General features: G+C 33.0%; 1 protein-coding gene across 1 annotated transcript in view; it reads left to right on the top strand.

Moving 5' to 3' along the window:
* Oseg1 (intraflagellar transport protein Oseg1) overlaps positions 1-20,103 on the top strand; it is a 36,457-nt gene extending 16,354 nt beyond the window's left edge. Inside the window, exons 11-22 of the mRNA XM_069815371.1 lie at positions 276-394; positions 802-955; positions 1,418-1,579; positions 4,342-4,508; positions 5,038-5,312; positions 7,737-7,881; positions 12,715-12,808; positions 12,894-13,103; positions 13,491-13,659; positions 15,445-15,650; positions 16,452-16,616; positions 18,472-20,103. Of these exons, the coding sequence (XP_069671472.1) occupies positions 276-394; positions 802-955; positions 1,418-1,579; positions 4,342-4,508; positions 5,038-5,312; positions 7,737-7,881; positions 12,715-12,808; positions 12,894-13,103; positions 13,491-13,659; positions 15,445-15,650; positions 16,452-16,616; positions 18,472-18,585 (1,980 nt within the window). The 3' untranslated portion in view covers positions 18,586-20,103. The remainder of the gene's footprint in view (positions 1-275; positions 395-801; positions 956-1,417; positions 1,580-4,341; positions 4,509-5,037; positions 5,313-7,736; positions 7,882-12,714; positions 12,809-12,893; positions 13,104-13,490; positions 13,660-15,444; positions 15,651-16,451; positions 16,617-18,471) is intronic.
* Positions 20,104-22,625: the final 2,522 nt, after the last annotated feature.

The following is a 22,625-nucleotide window of genomic DNA, read 5'->3' on the forward strand; positions in this document are numbered from 1 at the left end:
GCATACTTATAAACAGAACTACATTTAAGCGAAACATTTCTAGTCTAAGGCCCTCTTACACGCAATTTTTTAAATAATTTACAATTCAAACCAAGGGAGTAACTCGTCAGGCTAAATAAATACATAATTCGAAGCAAGAAAATTGTTTTCTGAAAATAATATAGCCTACTCATTAATTGTCCGATCTGTGTTTGATTCACTGAATTGTAAACTTCATTTAGATTCAAAGACACGGAGAAGCATTCCAGTTACATTGCAAAATGTTTCTGTTACAGGGATTCGTAGTTGGTTTGTGTGGCTCTAAGATATTCTGTCTACATGTATCAACAATGTCCACTATTGAAGTACCATTATCAGCTCCAATGTATCAATATTTAGAGAAAAAGATGTTTTGGTAAGGACTACTTTCAAGTTAGATTTTATTACTAACTTACGTAATGACTGTAATCAGTGTACTATGTTAACTATAGTGTGTTAATTAAGTATAGAATATTGCTAATAACTCTTTATGTATTCATTTTATGAAAAAATACCAAAAAAAAAATTGTTGGAGATATCTAACTAAAACTTATAGCTATGGTCTCACGAAAATATTGATGCATGTACAGGGTGTGCCAAAAAAAAGAAAACTTATAAATAGCTTTTAAGGAACCTGCAAGCTCATTGCCACCCTCACATAAGCCTGTCATCAGTCCCTATCCTGTGCAAGATTAATCCAGTCTCTATCATATCTCACCTCCCTCAAATCCATTTTATTATTACTTAGTATTCACATATGTATTTGTCATTTTATTATTTTAGGGATGCCTATAAAGTGGCGTGCTTAGGAGTAACAGATGGTGACTGGGAAGCTTTGGCCCATGCAGCTTTGGAAGGTCTCGATTTTGAAGTGGCTAGACTTGCTTTCATACGGATCAATGACTTAAAATACCTTGAATTGATTAGTGATTTTCAGGTAAGGAATCTTATTTTGTCAGTGTTTTTACAATAATTTGAATTTCGTCTGTCACTATTTGAAATACTTAAAAAGATAATGTGTGTTCAGACATTTGGTACAATGATATTATTAATGTCTCAGTCATATTTTTCAGGATAGTGTACAGTTGAGGACAAGACCAGTAGTGTGTCAGGCATACCAATTAATTAGTTTTGTAAGAACTTATTCATATTAAGAAAGTTACTGGGAGTACTGGCTTCCATTTCCTACTTTATTCTAATATATCCTTAAAAACGCAGTTACATAACTAAAATCCTTTAAAGATATGGCCTGCTCCTTATTATATGAGAAAAGAAATCAAACTGAAGAAAAATTAAATAAAGTTCTGTGGAATAATACACCGAACATTAGAAAAAAAAAGTGAAAACAGATTGTAATGAAATTTTATGAAGTAATGGCTTTATTTTATATATATTGCAGGAGAGGCAGCGTAAAGGAGAGAAGGATACAGACCTGTTTCTTGCAGACATACTTGCTTTCCGTTGCAAATTTAAAGATGCAGCCCATCTTTACCAAAAATGCAGGCAGGAACAGAAGGCTCTAAATATGTACACTGATCTTCGCATGTTTGACTTGGCTCAGGTATGTATAAGTAACTTACAAATGGCTTTTAAGGAACCCAGAGGTTCATTGCCACCCTCACATAAGCTCGTGATCGATCGCTACCCTGAGCAAGATTAATCCAGTCTCTACCATCATATCTTGCGTCCCTCAAATCCACTTTAATATTATCCTTCTGTCTACGTCTCGGCCTCACAAAGGTCTTTTTCCCTGTGGCCTCCCAACTAACACTCAATATGTATTTCTGGATTCACCCATATGTGCTACATGCCCTGCCCATCTCAAACGTCTGGATTTAATGTTTCTAATTATGTCAGGTGAAGAATACAATGTGTGCAATTCTGTGTTGTGTAACTTTCTCCATTTTCCTGTAACTTCATCCCTCTTAGACCCAAATATTTTGCTAAGCACCTTATTCTGAAACACCCTTAATCTCTGTTCCTCTCTCAAAGTGAGATTCCAAGTTTCACAACCTTACAGAACAATCAGTAATATAACTGTTTTTTTAAGCTTTTTTGGGAGCAGACTGGATGACAAAAGCTTCTCAACCGAATAATAACAGGCATAACATGGTCTTAATCTTTGCACGTAAAATATTCTTATCAAAATTAATTTATGTAAAGATTAATCTTTTGGTCCTACAGAATTACCTGTGATAGTTACCATTTGTTAGTAATGGAGAAAAATTCACTCCGGCACCGAGGATCTTATCCGAGACCCCCAGTGTAGAACTGGGTGCTCTAACCACTGAGCTACGTCGAAGTTCGGTAACCATCACAAAATTAATTTGTTAATTACGTAAAGAAAATAAATGTACGTGTACTATTGCACCACTTTCAACAGAGAACAGATTTGTTCCTATAAGCAGTTCAGAATGCATTCTGAACTTATACCAAACTTCTTTCGATATATGCGCCAATTGTGTATGGTGTCAGAATTAGTTTGGGATTTTACGTTGGTGGAACGTTTCTTGAACTCTTCTCTCATGGCCTCCGGAGTTTCTTCTCATATTAAAATTATATTCATCTTCCGAACTTAATTCTTCTAAAATATATCGCTATCACTTCCAAATCAGTCATGATGGACTATTTTTTTATTTTAACCTGCCTAGTCTCGAAGCATTTTAACCATAACTTCAGATTAAACCATCTGCTTATGCATCAGCAGTTCAGAATTCTCAGTTCCTGCTCTTAATCGAGAACCAATTTTACTTTTTCCGAACGAGAGGAATATCATAGACGTTTTTCATTATAGAAGGGATGAATAAAAGTTTGGATTTACCGACCTTATTTTTTCGATACTTGGAATATTCACGAAAAACGCTGTTGAAGAGAAAAGGAGTATCTGATTTTGTTTGAAATAAGAGTGAGCAATAATGCGATGAAAATAAAATTCTGATAAACATGTCCTAAAAATTTGGGGTGGATGGGTGAGTGGGAAGGAGGAATTACACGAATAAATCTTTTACAGATTTTTCTTATATAAAATTGTTAGCTATAAAAATATGTCACATACCAGAAATGTCCTTAGACAAATATTCTGAATGTAAAAATATGAGTATGTTGCTTGAGAAAATTGAATATTAAGGTAGCAATTTGAAATCAAGGTAGAGATCAAAAAGTGGCATCCTTAATATCTTTAGTCTTTGGTAATATTGTTGAAACATCATTATCCAAGTACCAGTAGCCAGGTACTTTGATATGACTGTAGCTCAGCATTCATCACTTTATAGTTATAACTAGTGCCTTGTGCAGCAGATGCTGCAAACTAAGTTCATTAGACGTTCAAATAAACATTTTTCAGATTTATTTTCAATGAAGAATACCAGACATTCGGAAAGTTATTTGCATCCATAACAATGAAAGATTCTCTCGACCCAATACTGAAGAGAACCACGCTTGTAAATATCTACACCACACCGCCATTAAATATATGAAAAAGACCCAACCCCACTTGATTAATAATTATAAAAATATGTGATTTTTAATAACATTATTATCTTACGTAAGTTTTATAGCTTTCAGTAACATATACTATAGGCTATAGCTGCCACTCAGTAAAATATAGAAATCAAAATCTAATTTAAGTTTTTCTCTACATCTACTTATATAACCCCAAAACGTTTTACTTTCATATAATCAATATAGCATTAATATGTATAATTTATGAAAAATAGTCACATCATGGCATTAACTACAATAATATTTCATTTCTAATAATGTCATCAAACCACCTCAAGTTTTGTAGTTTTTAATATCCAATACACATCTGTACCCAGAAAATTACACACTACAGAATCGAACCTGTAAATTATTTTTCGTAAGTTATGTTTTTAATAACCAATTTAATTTGAGCTCTAAATATGTCAGCATTCTTGCAGATCATGGCCTTCGTGTAATATTGTTTAGTGTATTATGCGTTTTGTTTTATTCTGAAATGCAACACGGCTGACTTGATGCTCGCTTCACTTCTCCTTTACAAAAAAACAAAGGGAATATCAAGTCAGCCGTGAATGCTATTAGCTAGTTCTCAAAACTGACGACAGATGGATTTTGGAAAATAGGAAAATTATGTTTAAAAATTGATATTTCACTGAAACCTACTACTTTTCCGAAAAGCTTTGAGTTCCAAGCTTCAAAATGAGGGGTCATTTACTAAAATCTGTCGAGCCGTTTTCCCGTAATTTCCATTACCAGTTCAAATTATATATATAGATATATATTTATAGTATATTCAGAAATTATATGAAATTTATTTTGCTACTTTTATTTTAAATAAAACAGGAGTTCCTTGGTTCAGTGGATAATGTTGATCGCAAAGCATTAATTCGCAAAAAGGCAGATTGGGCCAAGAATATAAATGAACCTCGAGCTGCAGCAGAAATGTATTTGTCTGCTGGTGATACACGGCGAGCTATTGAAATCATTGGCGAGAATGGATGGATTGATATGTAAGTCTATACTTAATATGAGCATGCATTTTTACCAATTTTATTATGTTAGATACTGCATATGAAATATAACTCAACACATTTGTGAAATTATCTTTACTAAAATATGTACTTTTTTACATGTAGACCTACAGGTCTAGATTTCAAAAAATTAAACTGGTTTTAATACAAGCTCTTAAGAACTTACTCTTAATGAAACATGATCTGTAAATTTACTTCTTAACAAAGTTCAAGAACTTTAAAATCTTTCGTAATATTTGAACAACACTATATTTCTGATCTTCTGTTAGGTGTTCAATGAAAATGGATACTGTCTTTTTTGTAATTCGTGAACGTATCTTCTATGTTATTTATTGTTTTTCTTCTGTGTTTATTGTGTAATTTGTAATGAAATCATCTATGCTTGTAATAATGTCTTTTCCTAATAATATCAGAAAAAAAAAGAGAGAGAGACTTTTAAAATTTCTTCATTTAAATTTAGATAATAGTACCTTCTTGGAAGAATAATCTTACATGCCCGTATTAACAGGTTGGTGGATGTAGGACGTCGCTTGGACAAAGCAGATCGTGAAGGTGTAGGACTTGTTGCACAACATCTGTGCAGATTGAAGCAACTCAATTATGCTACTGAAATGTATCGAAAGCTTGGAGACGAGAAGAGCATTGTGAAATTGTATGTGGAAGCAAGAGAATGGAAAGAAGCCTTTTCGTTAGCAGAGAGCCATCCAGAATACAAAGACCTGGTTTATGTTCCATATGCCCAATGGCTGGCAGAGAGTGATAAATTTGCAGAAGCACAAAAAGGTATTGCTTTGCTGCAGGAAGTTTTTTCCTTGTATTCCTAGTAATTTTAATTTTTAATCTAATTTAGTGTTAAACTGTTAGTTGTGTAGAACACCAGCCATTTAGTGGGCATTGACAGGATCACTTCATTCTATGTATGCAAATGCTTACCCTATCATCTCTATTCAATCTTCACTGCACAAATAAGTAGCAATCATTCCGAAGACATTTGGAATATACATTAAGGGTATACACTCCTGAATTCTGGTGAAACATTTTAATTTTTACCATTTTTCAATTTTTCCACCAAAAAATCATTTGATCAATGAGAAATATTTGTGCAAAGTTTCATTTCATTATTCCAACTTTATGCGGCCTAAATACTTTATTAACTCTTTTAAAGGGCTGTAAACTAACTTGACCTTTAAATACAATTTCTTGGTTGTGAATTCTTTTTACATTTTTCAGTCCACAAAATTGGTTTTCTCAAAAACTAAGTAAGATAATGCAACGGCATTTATCATACATTTTAAACACTGTTGAAATGTGCCTTATTTTTTAAGTAACTTGAAAAATACAGCCAATTTAATTTTTATGTATTATCTTAAGAAAAAAAATTAAATATTCATCAACAATAATTTTTTATTCCAAACCACAAATTATAACAAAAAACAAATACACAATTCCACTACCTAATTAATCAGCTACATGTTACGCCATGAAACTAGAAAAAAATCTTTATTCATTCATGTGTAATCTGATTTATTGTTGAACATGCATGTTTCTGTTTAATTTTTATAGACAAAATTTACAAACCAAAAAATCTTAAAATTTCAACTTCATGCAATCTTAATGAATGTCTGTGGTGTAATAATCATGATGAAGATCTGGAACACATTCTTCTATACTGTCCATCCATAAACTACAAAAGAAGTAAATTAAAATCATCACTACCAGTTGCAGAAGACACAGCCCTGCAGTATATATTGACTACACCCCAACTCTGGCTACTAGCAACAGGCATCTATAATGAACATCGATCAAAATACTCTTCATTTCTCGTGAAAAACAAAAACTGAATAGACTACAGTGGACTTTATGTTGTTAGCAAACAGCTGGATACATTAAGAAGATTGATTGATAATCTTACTGAAAGAAATTCATTCATTTAGTGTTCTGCGCAAGGGCAGGTCTTCACTGCAAACCCTGCTTTCTCCAGTCTTTCCTATTTTCTGCCTTCCTCTTTGTTTCCTCATATGATCCATATATCTTAATGTCGTCTATTATCTGATACCACCTGAAAAATCCTGTATATACAAACAATATAAAGTATTTATGGCACATTTGAGTGGTAGCATTGCTCGCAACCACTGCAAACGTTTCAACAAAACCAATATAAAAAATACTGCTATTGCAACCCTGAGAATCCTGTTCACACATCACTACTTTAAAGTTGCAAACAGCTGGTTCGGTTGCTGCTACTTTCTGAGTTGCACTGATGTTCACATGTTGCAGAACGCGAGTTTTTGTGTTTTGTATTCTATTGCTGCAGAAGTAGTGATGTGTGACCATACCTTAACAAATTGTTTTCTGCCCAAAGAGAATCAAACAAGAAGTATTGTACTCAACTCAGTGAAAAGAACTAGAAATTTTTCTTCAATACCTTAAACGATCAAGCTTTCCAGATTGGTGTTGTTGAGTACTTCGATGTTCACCATACAACGATCTGTAAAATTATTTACTATATTTCAGCTAATTGTAAGATTATAACGTGGTAAATAACAGGATTAAGTTTCCATATATTACAGAAGAAATTAAAGAGGCAAAAAGAAACTGGACTACCCACTTTCATGTTTATAAAATATTAGATTATTTAGATTGCACTCATGTCAAAATTAATAACCCAAAATAATTTGGGAATTGTTCCATTAAATTCGACACTGTTTACAATTACTACATGTACTGTAACAGTTGTCTGTTATCATTCTCTACAATTTTCATTGTATGTATTATAGGTAACAGGATTCCTATAATGATTTTATGATGCTGAAATATTAACTGAATACCAACTGTTTTGTACGGTTTATAATTATTTAGCAAATATAAATGGCGGAGATTTTGTTTTATTTCAATTTTACCATTCATATGAATCTATTTTTACATTTTTACGTCACATTACCTACATTGAATGATATCTGCTGTTAATAAATCATTCATTAATTACTAATAGGTGGTATATTATGGTATAGTATGTTTGCTCTTTTTTATTTGAACCTTTTCTTTTTTCTTATGCTTCTTAAACGGGATTTTTCTACTGTACTCTTCCTGAGTTAATATTCACATAATAAAGAGTCTAGTTCAGTTTGTGTAAATGAAGTCTTCTTCCATTGCATAAAGTGTAATTTAAAAAATGATACTGACATGTCATTATTAATTTATTTTCAGCTTTTCACAAAGCTGGTCGTTTGGATGAGGCTTTCCGAGTTCTACATCAGCTCACACTTAATGCTGTTAATGAATCCAGGTTTCAAGATGCAGGGTATTATTACTGGGTTCTTGCAAGGCAGTGTCTCGATATTGCAAGTCAAAAGTATGATTATTTATAATGTAATTATTTTCTGTCATTGATATTAATTGATGTTTTACACTTTATTTCATTTTAAGTGTTCCATTGCTTTAATATTGTTGCTTAAGATTGATTTGAAATTATAGTTTAACCACAGTCTACTATATACAGTCACGAAACTTGGGATGATTTTTTGCATTCCTCGGAATAGTTGCTAGCCGCTTGGAGCGCTGTGAGTACTAGGAACAATAGACTGTGTCACTGCCATCATGATCTAATACAGGCCATAAGGCAGACCATGTGACTCGATTAACCCGATCATGAAGGGCGGCGTTTCAACCATATAAATTAATTTGAATGAATAAAGAGTAACATATTTCTCTAAAATGTAGTGTAATTGCATTAATAAAATTTAAAACAATGATTAAGAGACACTTCAGACATAATTCCTTGCGAGTTAAGGTGTAATATTATTTTTGGTGTGAAAATTACGTTGTTCGTATGTGTAATACCTCCCTTTATTTCGATTAAATATTGCGAAATTCTTGTACATTCATTTATGCACGATTCAATAATTTTCAGTTGCACTGCACGAATATTTAGATATGTTGAAATTATAGGTTATGTTTACTGTACCAGCTGCCCCTTTCTGTCTAATTTTAGTGTCTTCAATGCCCTGCCACTACATATGTATGTTATGTCATATGGAAATTATAGGTTATGTTTACTATATTCAACTTATATTCCTACATTCGCAATTATACATTATAATTAAACATAATGTCATGTATGACACCCATCACATTCTATTTGTCTGTATTTTAATACTACAATTGAGTACTGAATTGTATTTATCTACTACCTAAGAGACGAAGTAACACAATGGTACATACACTAATTTCATAGGAGTGGTATGGTAAATTTTCTGTCTACAATTAAGGAAGGTAGATGTGCTAAATTAAAATCACAATATAAATTCGTTTTTATTGAACCTCAAAATAGCTTCCATTCTAAACTTAAAATGTTGATGCAAACAGATTATGTTAACACGTAAAATTCTCTTCACATTAAAATAACACAGTTTTGTAATTATTTCTGCAACATATTATGTAACAAGAAGCAAACGGAACTTATGGACACATTACATTAAATAAAACTTAGCAATGATACACAATAAAGTTATAATATAATATTTCACTGAGCTACATACACTGAAATAGAAAACCCGAACATACATTATGGCCTGGTCTAGATCGAAAAGGCATTGACTGTGGCGTATTTCGCTTTGTTGTGAAAAGTTGTGTAAACTGAGAAATATTCATTATCGGTTGTAATAACTGTAAATGGCTAAAATACAATAATTTGAATAATAATATGAGGCAAGGAGACGTTTGTGGTACTATAAATATTGTAAGAAAAAGAGGTCAGAGTTATCCTTCTTCCGAAAGATTCAGGGAGGTGAGTTTATAAAATATAATATATACTTTATGAAAATAATATATAAACCTTATGTATTTCATATTTCAATAGTGGAAGGAAGGTGTTAATTTTTTCAAAAGAATACGATCTCGAAAGTACAATACATTTTATCGTCTTCTGGGGAAAGGGTCTGTGATGGGGCGATTGTAGCGATCCTGATGGTTAGCAACTATCTATGGATGCGTATTTCAACAGTCTATGTATGCATATTTAGTAAGTATTGAGCTTCGTGACTGTATATACTAGACTGTAGTTAAACCAAGACTTTCAAATATTCATTTATTCATACATGGATCGGCATTGAGTAGCAGTAGAGATGTAAGTGTACATGCTGGCTCCTTTTTCTCCATGGAGACATCCTTCATACTAATTTCTGTTAGAGGCTGAGTGAACCCTAAGGCCGTAAGGAAGAATTAGATCAATGGAGAAAATCTACGACTCCATCTGGAATCGAACCCGCGACCTTCCAGTTTGCAGTGCAGTGTTTTAACTGCTACACTACCTTGCGCCTCCAATTACAAGTATAATGCAATAGTTATTTATGCAACAAGTGGATAATCTTGATGATTATGCCACGAGTGTCAATAAGATTATCCACGAGTTGGATACACTTTATAGCATCTTAGCATTATAAATTGTAGCAAATAAATTATGAAATAATTCGACATCCACAGCTGACATAAGTGTTGATATGTTCGTATTGATTGTATCGATTAGTTGCACCTGGCATTGACATTGAATAAAGAGGAATGGATGACCTTGCAGGTATTACAAACTCTAGTTATACTTTAGGTATCAAATTTTATGTTATAGATGTTCCTTTATTTTGTTAATATAGTTTCTCTGAACCACAGAACTGTTTTATGTGGTATTACAATAGTGATACTTTAGGATGCAACATTTTAATGAGCTGATTTGAACCATTTTCTTGAAGGACACCATGTTTTTAAGAGTTGGCGGTTGTACTGTCCTTTCTCAACCCCCTATATGAAAGGAGGACCACACCTGTCTTTGGTCAGCAGGTCCTTCGGACCTAGCCGGGAGGGCTTACTTGAGTCCACCGACCGTTCCCACCTCTGCCTCCTGTGGGACGCATCTCTATGCCATGACAGGCTAGCATAGATAATTACCTGTTGGTCCACGGGAGATATTTCATTTCTCTCCTACCACTCATTTCTGAGAGGCATTCCCCGATCCGCCACCTGGGGACGCGCCCTCTAGGGGTTACAGGTTCCCCCGAGGGAAACACTCAAAACCAAGCTTTACGTCTCATCACTGGTGCAATTAAAACTACTCCAATTGAAGCCATGCAAATAATCACATCTAATAAACCAGTTGTAACAGATATTGAAACACAAGCCCTTTTAACCTATGAAAAATTAAGAAGGCTTCCAAATTGGGATAAATGGAGTAAATACAAAGATTCTACATTTACATTGAGGACCCAAAATGGATACATACAAGAGGTAGAAAAGCTTAAGAAAATTCTAGAAATACCAAGTGAAAAGGAAAACTTGATGTCTCGATATAATCCACTTAATAACTTCAAAGTAGATTGTTGCCTTGATCTTGATGAAGTCTTCAACAAAAAAGATATAAATCCAGAAATAGCAAAAGCCATTGCCCTACAAACAATTAATAGAAAATATCCACAAAAGGACTGGTTGTACATTTACACTGATTGTCGAAAGACAACCTGGTGGCATTGGATTAAAAAAAAAAAAAAAAAAACTTTACACTGATGGATCTCTCATGGATCAAAATGAAGGAGCTGGAGCAGGAGCTACTTGCCAAGACTTTTCTCTTTATAAAAATGTTGGCAAGTACACAACAAATTTTGATGGCGAAGTTGAAGCCATTTATACATCACTTCAAAATGTATTTGTTTGGCTAAACCAGTGCAAAAACATAGTCATCCTGTCTGACTCCAAAGCTGCAATCCAGTCCATCAGCTCAACTACATCCCCTAAAATGGAAAAAGTAAAAGAAATTCATTGCATGGTAAAACAAATTCAAATGCTAAATAAAAAAGTGGTCTTCCAATGGATCCCGGCCCACTGCAGACTGAACGGTAACGAGAAAGCAGATATGTTAGCAAAGAAAGGAACTTATATCAACTTAAAAACAAATTTCAAGTTCCCATATGAATCAATAAAGCGAGTCATAAAAAGAATAAGTTACAGCGACCAGGCAAAACATCAAAATTCAAAATGGAAAGAATCATTCAAAGATCCAAAACTAATTCCTGATCTACCTCGAAAATCTGCCGTGGCCATGTTTAGATTAATTACTGGTCATGATTGCCTCAGTAAACACCTCCATCGTATTGGAGTACTGAATTCACCTAAATGCTTACTGTGCACCAGAAAAGAGGACATGGAGATGGAGCACCTGGCTAATTGTGAAACTCTTAGGATATTTGTGGACCTTCCATCAAAATATGTTGTTGTTGTTTTCTAATGCCAGGCATTTGACAATGAAGTCATTTGACCTCTTGCACTCCAATATTTTTCGAAGATATTATCATGGCCAGCCACTGAAGCACAGATTTTGAGATGTTCCGAATCCATTTCTTGGTTTGAGTTGCACAATGGACAGTTAGGGGACTGATATATTCCAATTCTATGCAGGTGTTTGGCCAAACAATCATGGCCTGTTGCCAATCTAAATGCAGCTACAGACGATTTTCGTGGTAAATCGGGAATTAACTGTGGATTTTGATGCAGAGAGTTCCATTTTTTCCCTTGGGATTGTGTTATTAAATTTTGTTTGTTGAAGTCTATGTATGTAGATTTAATAAATCTTTTCACAGAGTAATACGTAGATTTAGTAACAGGTCTGTAAGTAGCAGTGCTGCCCTTCTTTGCTAAAGCATCCGCATCAAAATATTGGGAAGTAAGAAGGATGATGACTTCATTGTTAAATCCAGAGCATTAGATACACACACACACACAATAGTGATACAAAATTGTTAAAGATTGAAAATAAATAATACATTACCTTCTGTCTTGCATTTTAATTTCTTGTTACGTGGTGTGCAGAAGCGGTAAGCAAGATAACAAGACGAGTTGCATGCATCCCCACTCAAGCATTCTGGTATTACTCATAGCGAATACGTCATTGTTATTATTGGCACGCTTGTCATAATCCAATTACGCACGATATTGGATGTAGTGACAACCTGTTTATAATGCATATTAAAATTTGGAGTTCATAGAAGACATCCTTCTGACTCTCCCATAAAGCTTTATATTCAACATTGGAAGGATCATTTCATATCAATAACATAGGCATTTGGTTGACTGTGTACAAACTATTACCATATTTTGCAGTTCATTTTACTTTCTTGCTGTATGGTCTTAATGCTTTCTTTTTCAGTGACGAACAAAAGGAAGAAATGATAACTAAATTCTACGAACATGAAAAATATGCATGTATTTATTATTCATATGACACAATTCAGAAGTATTTGGTGAGTTACATTTGTAAATTACTCGTACAACAATTCAATAATATGTAATTTTATATTTTGTCTTCATATTCATTTAATGTTTCAGGATGAACCTTTCACATCTTACATGCCTGAAGCTCTCTTCAACATATCTCGATTTCTAATGAATGAAACCAAAGATCTGCGTCCTAAGGGAGTATCACAGTTTGCTGTATTATATTCCTTAGCGAAACAGGCACGAAATTTAGGAGCATACAAATTAGCTCGTCAGGTGTTAGAAAAAATGCAGAGTCTTCGTGTTCCTCCAAGATTTCAGGTATGTTACCAGATGTTCAGCAGAACAGAATTTTGTTTGTAAAGTTCTTAATTATTTTAAAATAAATAACTTTAAACTTAATCGTATAGATATTTAATGGTGCTGAATTTAAAATTTAGACTTTCATTAATCGCTAGAGTAACTCTCAAAGTTTTGTGTATGATAACTTTTGTGACTGCTGTATATTCATTTGTCACTGGTTTACTAATAGCTAGTTCACAAAAGAAGAGTTGGTGTCACCATCATTCTGGTAATCCTTAGTAACATCTCTCCAAGCAACATGTTTTTTTTCGCAAAGAACCACTCGGCCATTCATGCGCGATAAATATTTTGAAGAAACAGGTTGTATTTTCAATAAAACACTGGTTCAATATTTTCCTTGTGCAGGAATATGTGGATTTATCAGCTCTTATGGTGCGAGCAAAGCCTTACCATGACAATGAAGAGATGCTTCCCATGTGTTATCGTTGCTCTACATACAATCCTCTAATGACAAACACTGCTAATTGCTGTACTAATTGTAGACAACCTTTTGTGCATTCATTTGTATCATTTGGTAAGTACCTATATATATAATTTGAACTGGTAATGGAAATTACGGGAAAATGGCTGAACGGATTTTAATAAATGACCCCTCATTTTGAAGCTTGGAACCCAATTTTCTCAGAAAAAATAGTAGTTTTCAGTGAAATGTCAATTTTCCTATTTTCGAAAATCCATCTTTCGTCAGTTTTGAGAACTAATTGCATTTCAGAATAAAACAAAACACATACTACAATAAACAATAGGCTATTACACGAAGGCCATGACCTGCAGAATTGCTGACATATTTAGAGTTCAGATGGCTCAGATTCTTTCACATCATAATGCCAATATGTCAATCTTCATTTGTGTAATTTTTTGATAACGTATAAAAATAATTTATAGGTCTGATTCTCTGGTCCGTAGTTTTCTGACTACAGCTGTGTATTGGATATTAAGAATTACAAAACTTAAGAATGTTTGATGACATTATTACCATTAAAAATGAAATATTATAGTTAATGCAGTTACACACATAATGCTATATTGATTATACGAAAGTGAAATTTTTTGGGGTTTTATATAAGTAGACGCAGAGAAAGAATTTTTTATATTAAATCTTAATTTCTATAATTTACTGAGTAATGGCTATATATATGTTACTGAAAACTATAAAACTTACGTAAGGTAACAATATTATTAAAAATGATATACTTTTATAGTTATTAATCAAGTGGTGTGGATCTTTTTCATATATTTAATGGTGGTGTGATCCAGATATTTGTATGTGTGATTATCTAATTTTTCTTGGTAGTAATTGAGTATGCTTCCTATTTTAGCTGCATCTTTATACTAGGTTACATCAAAAGGAATTTCATATTTCTCTAGTTTAATCGATTAGATTTGTGATCGCTGCCAAGCATATTTTGTTATAGGGAAAATAGCAGGCCATTTCACTTCTTGCTACTGTGATGAGTAAGTTTATTTCCCGCAACCAGTAACGAATGAAACGCTGAAACTGCTAACGATTTACGATGAACAATTTTATTTAGGGCGCATATAAGATTCTACAACTCTGACACATCATTCGCCTCATTTTCCACAACTCAGCAATAAATTCCTCATAACAGCCTATATTCCAGAAAATATACGAGATAAAATTCATTGTTACACAAATTAATCCAGCAGTATTTGGTAGATCAGTATTGTCTGGAGGAAGCGCAAAAATTACAATTCCTAAGAAAAGACCAAAAGGTATTAATTACTGATAGGGAGGGAGGGGGAGGGAGAGTGTGTGTGTGTGTGAGTGTGATAACTTTTTATGAGAAGCAGTTCTATCATATTTCGAATTTTTCTTTCCAGAACACCTTTCACTCAGTTTAATGGTTTCAATGATTTTATGTATAAATCACGATTATTATTTTACACTTAAAGTAGGATTTATTCAAGAATCGTCTGTTCAATATGCTATATCAGCTACACAGCTTATTTATTTTTAGGGATAATATAGAAAATTGCAGATGTACAGTATATTACGTGGCGAAATAGAAGATAATATAAAGCATAATAATTAATTATATTGTTAACATGTTTTAAGATAGATTGGAGTGAATCATTTAGTTATCATTCACTTAAACTTAGGTAGACTTCCATACATTTCATACACACATACTCACTCTCGCTTTAAAAATGTGTTTCTAAGATTTTATTATTTGTTCATATTTTGGCTAGTACAATTTCATTAGGCACTAAAATGTAGACATTCCTTTTCCATATAACTGAAAAGAGATGTTTTTTATCTTTCTTCTGTTTCAATTAGAGGTGTTGCCATTAGTAGAATTTCAACTGGAGCCAGGAATATCTGATGAAGAAGCAGTTCGCCTGATTGAAGCACCGGTTCCTGTTGCTGAAGAAGCAGAGAACACTGGGTCATGGCTTCAAGGTGACAACTATCAAACAATGCAGTTTGATGAGCCACCTGCAAGTATTGCAGACCCCTTCACGGCTCGACTAATGAGTTTCGAAGTATGTTTTATTTCTTAGTTTTTATATAACATATTACCGGTACTTTAAAAATTACAATAATTTTATAAGATATTACATTAATTACAAAAGTGTATGTCTTTATGAATTGGATTCAGAGAATGTACATTAAACAGTTTTATGAAAATTTTATCATTGGACACTGTATACCTCATTGAGGTGCAGAATTTCTACTGGAAAAGAAATTTGAATTTTATTATGACATGCATGCTGAAATAAAGGTGATAATTTCTAAAACACGGACGGAATTTACATTAACTCCTAGATCACCATTAGATGTTTACTTTTTACTGTCATCTTTGGTAATCTGTCAGTTACACACCAGCCATTGGATCTGAAGTTCACGAGTTCAAACTCGGCCAGGAGCAATGGACTTTAAAGCAGGGTGGATTGATTTAATCAAAGTGATTTTAATAAACTGATTTCTTTTTTAATCTTTGATTTAAATAATTTTTTACATTTTTATTTTAAACATATGAAAATTGATTATGTGTTGTCAATGTTAGGCCTATGTCATTCGAACTTCTAAATTTTTAAATATATTAAGAAACCATTTCATTTATTCGGAGCAACAGTGACAGGTATGCCAACCACACCTACCATTAGAAAGTCTGTAACATTGTTGCAAGTACCCCTAAAGCAAACTCTGGCCGATACTCCTATTACATACAGTAAGCCTTAGCCGACTTTTATTTGAACCTGTGTGTGTGTGTGTGTGTGTGTGTGCGCGCGCACGCAGACGGTTTTTTTAATTATATTAAAATGAATATGTGTAATTTTCAGAATGGTGGTGACGAATTTGAACCTGTAGTTGTGAACCATGCTACACTGCAAGCAATGGAGCCAAGTAGTGTGTTAATTTGTCGCTGGCCACCACCATTGAGGTATCAATTTTACCGCAACTTGCTGCCAGATTTACAGATTACACTTTGTAACTCGTGTAACAAGGTAAGGCTACAGTATAGGACCAGTAAGGTATTAGAAATATGTCATCTATATTAATAATAAATCTGTAGCCGAAATTTTTCTGGTAATTTTCGATTTTCCAAAAATAATTGGTCCTAACATATATAATTAACCGCCCTGAAACCGAAAATCGCTTTTTTGAAATTTTTGTTTGTATGTCTGTCTGCATGTTTGTTACCTTATCACGTGATAATGGCTAAACCGATTTATATGAAAATTGGAATATAAATTAAGTTCGTTGTAACTTAGAATTTAAGCTATATGGCATTCAAAATATTTTATTTAAAAGGGGAGTTATAAGGGGGCTTGAATTAAATAAATCGAAATATCTCCCTTATTATTAATTATGAAAAATATTACATAACAAAAGTTTCTTTAAAAATCATTTCCGATAAGTTTTATTCCATGAAAAATTTTGATAGGACTGATATTTAATGAGATAAAGGAGTTTCAAAATTACAATAACAACGCCATGAAATAAAAAACAAATGACTTTGTCTGTAAGGGGCCTTGGACAACAACAATCGAAAGCTATGAAACATAGCCTACAGAGAATGTTTCTGTGTTTGTATGAAGTAATATCGGAAGCTAAATTAACCGATTTGTATAATTAATTATTAATTCACCAATGGAAAGTGTAGTTTCTCTAGATGGATATAATGCTATACTGTTATTACAGTAACTTCTGAGTGAATCGAGAACAGGTAAGATTAAAATAGCTTCTTATGCACAGAAAACTTGATAGGCATTCGTTTCCTGTATTTCCTAAAATAATTTTTATGACCAAATGAGTGGTCTCTAGATCAAAATGATCGGATTTTAATTTTTTTAATACAATTTAAGTAACATAATAAACTATTTATCCTTCTATCAAACACAGAATGTTCCTGGATCAGATGTCCTATTTTAATTATGTAATTACTTTATATTTATTTCTAACGGGTGCAGCGGAGCGCACGGGTACGGCTAGTAATTATTATAAAAGTATATTCCTTGTAGTTAAAATATTCGTAAGTCCCATTTGGCAGAAACTGAAGTTACAGTTATAGAAAAAATTCTTAGTCTAAAAAATTTGGCCGAAAGCCCTGTATCTTATAATAGAGAACATTTTGGAATTTTAATTTCTTCAAATTCGAGTTAACATACTAATATCCATTATAAGGATCATCATCAAGTAAAATGCACCGACAGGCTAAAACTGTGGAAAAGTATGTAACATCTAGACCACAGCACTATGTGATTTTTAGTACAAGTTTCATAATCAGACAATATCTCATCTGTAACATTATTATTATTAAAAATTATACTATTTGTCTAAATTTTTAAATTGCAACATTATTTAAGTTTCGGTAAAATTGTTATTTAAACAACTTTCCTATGTTCATTTGAAACTGCTGGTAATTTACCTTAGTTAATGACTGGTTTACTGGTTTTGGCTTGATATTGGCCATCTTCAGATTACAGATTCCTTGCTTGTTTCCGTTTTCTACTTATGGTCTTTGGTGATGGGTGTATTTAAGATTAGTGTTGTGTCAAATAGGATGTGCATTCTGAAATTTAATTGTGTATTGATGATATGTTGTGTTTTTGTATGCCTGTATATTTCGTACTGTTCTAGTGTACTTGATTTTTTTTTTTTTTTTTCAATATGTAGGATTTCCATGTCTGTTTCTATTGGTGTTGTAGTTGTGGTTGGTGTTGTGTTCTGCATATATCGTATGATTTGGTTATGGCTATGATATTAAGTAATAAAAGTGTGTAATCAAGATGTATATTGCAATATTATGTGAAAATTCAGTTGAAAGGAATTAATAATAATAATAATAATAATTTGCAGGTATTCCACGTGGACGATTTTGAACTACAAGTTCTTCAGAAAGGGCATTGTCCATTTTGTCGCTCAACAACAAGGAATACAACAAGTGAGGCCAATGAAGAACTTGTTTCATGAAAGCACCGAAGTACCTAACAGTGATCTATGGAAGAGAATATGATCATGACAAGAGGACAAGAGATTATTTTCAGATGGCAAGTACAATATTTTCAATGTATAGAAGGAATATTATTGCCTTTAACATTGCTTCATTGTGTACTGAAATACCAATCTGCATTTCACGTTGGCTAGAATAATGAAAGAATATCCAGGTATAAGGTAATTAATCACATGCCAAATCATCAAAGCTTTCAACCTAGTCGCCAATTTGTATGGTATTTAATGATCAGCTGGTATAAATACGATACAGTAGTCCTATAAACATTTTCGGTCTGGCTTTCTTGAAGTTTATGTAAAAGAGGCTCTTAAAACATACAGACAAATCATTTTTTTTTTTTACATTTTTTTATTTCCTTTATTGGTAGGGTGCCGGATAATTGGTCCAAAGCACTGAGACACAATATTTGAACCTTGTTCTCCCCAAAATCAGGGATCACAGAGGCAAATAGAAAATTCTAAAAGAGAACACCATTCAGTATGCCAGCCACCAGTGCTTTGGACCAATCATCCGGCACTCTACCAATAAAGATAAAAAAAAAAATGTAAAAAAAAACTCTATTTGTCTCTATGTTTTAAGAGCCTCTTTTACTTACTTAAAGAAAGCCAGACCGAAAATTTTTATAGGACTATTGAAGTTATATTTACAGGAAAGAAAGTAACAATAATAATGAAAAATCTCAGTTTAAAATCCATCAATGGTCAGAACATTAAGATGTACAGTATTACAATACCTAACATTTGATGTTGTTTATATTTATTATGTGAAGGTTTCAACAAAGTCTCAGAATGAAATTTTGTTAGAGATTAAACTGTAAAATTAAGCATCCATTAACAATCTTTTGTATCTCATGTATTCTTATGAATTATATTCAGTTGCAAGAAAATTTTCAGCCAAGTTTAAGCTACAATAATTTATTGTATCAGATTGCACCGTTTATATTTCTCATACAATCTATAGTATAGATTGTTAGTATTAGAAGTTTCATATTTATGATTTGACATGGAATAGCCTACAAAGAAAATTAAACATATAAGGGAGTTAACTATTTACACTTTGAAACTTATTCCTGAAGAAAGAACCTAAGGTTGTGAGTATTTCAGAACAAGAACTCGAGATTACTCATCAATTAGACTAATTTACATAGGAGTGAAAATTGTTACACATAGTAAGTTTAAAGGGACAAATCTGTGCAAAGATCCCCCACATGGGGCAAAAATAACTAAAAGTTTCCTTGGTTTTTGTATGATTACATAATATACATGAAATATCAAGGTTGCTTAACTGTACATTGAGATTAAAAACAATAAAAAAATATTTTAATATACCTAAAATGTCATTTCATTTCGTGTTCTACCCAAGGGCATGTTTTTCACTGCAAACTCAGCTTTATCCAGTCTTTCCTATTTTCTGCTGTCCTCTTTGTTTCCTCGTATGATCCATACATCTTAATGTCGTCTATCATCTGATATCTTCTTCTACCGTTCACCATTCCTTCCAATGCATCCTTCAGTAGGCAGTTTCTTCTCAGCCAGTGACCCAACCAATTCCTTTTCCTCTCCCATCAGTTTCAGCATCATTCTTTCTTCACCTACTCTTTTGAACCACCAACGCAGTCCCACTATATTTTTCAGTACCAGTTGCAGAAAAGACAGCCCTGCAGTATATATTGACTACACCCCACCTCTGGCTACTAGCAACAGGCATCTATAATGAACACTGATCAAAATACCCCTCATTTCTCCTGAAAAGCAACAACTGAATAGACTACAGTGGACTTTATGTTGTCAGCAAACAGCTGGATACATTAAGGCCCGATTGTATAAACCATTTAATCTTAGCTCAGAGGTTAAATTGATCCTTGTTTCAGCTGAACTTGGAATTTTGTGTTGTATAAAGTCTAATCTGAGATTAATTTGTCTCAAACTAAAGTCAACTTTGACTGAAGAAATTTCTCCGATTAAGTTAGATGATCCAAGTTCAGTTATTTCTTTTCTGTTTGAAATATACGAGTGACAGATTGTGCAAATAAAATATCCATTATTATTAATATTAATAGATATGTTAGGTACATTTATATATATTTCTTTCAATTTCTTGCCTTAATACACAAACATTCTTATATTTTATAAGGCTCTATCGTGTTCAGCATTATCAAATAACATAACCTATAATTATATTATGTTTATAACAATCATTAATTATTAATGGATATGATAGGTACATTAATAAATGTTCAATTAACTGTATTACTAAACGAAAATTGTCGTTTTATAAAGCTTTATTATGTTTAGCAGTATCAAACGCCATAACATGATAACAACTTGGAGAACAGTCAGCCTTCTTCTTATTGTCCGCCATTATTTACATTACACAAAAAAAAAAAAAAAAACAGTGTCTGCAACAGAGTGTACGGAAAGTCGCCAAAAAGTAGTTGTAAAGTCGCTAGATTTCTCATTATCAACAAAGAAAGCTTACATTTTGTCACTATGGGGTGCTAAAAAGGTCACTAAATCCCTATTTAAGCAATATAAAAGTTAAAAGAAATTGTTGTTGAAAAAGAGTTAAAGTCGCTAATTGGCAACACTGAACAAACCTGTATAACATGGTCCGCGCATCACGTATTTCACCTGTTTATGCGATGTTGCCAAATCATTTTCACGTGAACTTAGATTGCATTTGAACCAAGGTAATTTGATCGCAGAAAAGTTTTATACAATAGAAGAAGTGTCTGAACTCGGTTCACTTTTCGATCTTCGATCAAAGTTGATCTTTAGTCAGGGAGTTTTATACAATTGGGCCTAAGAAGATTGATACTCTTTCGAACACAGCTTCATTTCTTATTCTGCCTGTTCACTTCACACATTCTATTCTTCTCCATATCCACATTTCAAATGCTTCTATTCGCTTTTTTTCACTTCGTTGTAATGTCCATGTTTCTGCTCCATATAATGTCACACTCCATACAAAGCACTTCACTAGTCTCTTCCTTAGTTCTTTTTCCAGAGGTCTACAGAAGTTGCTCCTTTTTCTATTAAAAACTTTCTTGGCCATTGCTATCCTTCTTCTGATTTCCTGGCAGCAGCGCATGTTACACCCCAAGTTTTGATGCTGTCCACTTGCTCTACTGCCTCATTTAGAATTCGCAAGTTTTATCTTCTGTATTTTTCTTTCTATGACCATGCTCTTCGTCTTATTTGAGTTTATCTTCATGCCATACTGCTCACAGCTGTCGTTTAGCTCTAGTAGCATATCCTTTAGTATCATTTCCTCAAATCTTATACCAATTCTTTGAAGCAACTGACCAATGGGATTCGAAAATATTATGGCACTAAGAACCACAAAAAACAGTGTCCTGACCAAGAAAAGTTGTTTGTGAGTTAATTCAATTATGATGAATTACGCCCATTCCTGTATGCCATGGGTTCTGCAGAATACCACAATAAAATTAAGGAAAATAAGAATTGTAAGGTAAATAGAATAGAATTGGAATATATCAGTCCCCCTAACTACCCATTGTGCAACTCAAACCAAGAAATGGATTCGGAACACCTCAAAATCTGTGCTTCAGTGGCTGGTCATGATAATATCTTTGAAAAATATTGGAGTGCAAGAGGTCAAATGACTTTATTGTCAAACGCCTGGCATTAGAAAACAACAACAAATATCTCTAGACATGTTTTTTGCAGGGTCGTATTTTGCGGGCTACCGGTGGTAGCCCAAGGAAATTACAAAAGGAAAAGTTTATAATATAACATAATGTAATAATTTTGTATTATTAGTTTTACCATAGTAATTAAAATTAAAGTAATTGTTAGATATATTTTGTGTAATAATAGGGTCAGCGGTAGCCCAAACCCTTTAACCAGTATACATCACTGGTTTTTTGTAATAAATATTCTAACCTATACCCTAGGCAAATACTAGTCTTAAATATTTTGTTTTAAAACAATATAGTCATAATATTCGTTTTAGGTGACCGACTTTTGACCACAAAAAT

This window comes from Periplaneta americana, chromosome 16, assembly GCF_040183065.1.
Source record: "Periplaneta americana isolate PAMFEO1 chromosome 16, P.americana_PAMFEO1_priV1, whole genome shotgun sequence".
Lineage (NCBI taxonomy): Eukaryota > Metazoa > Arthropoda > Insecta > Blattodea > Blattidae > Periplaneta > Periplaneta americana.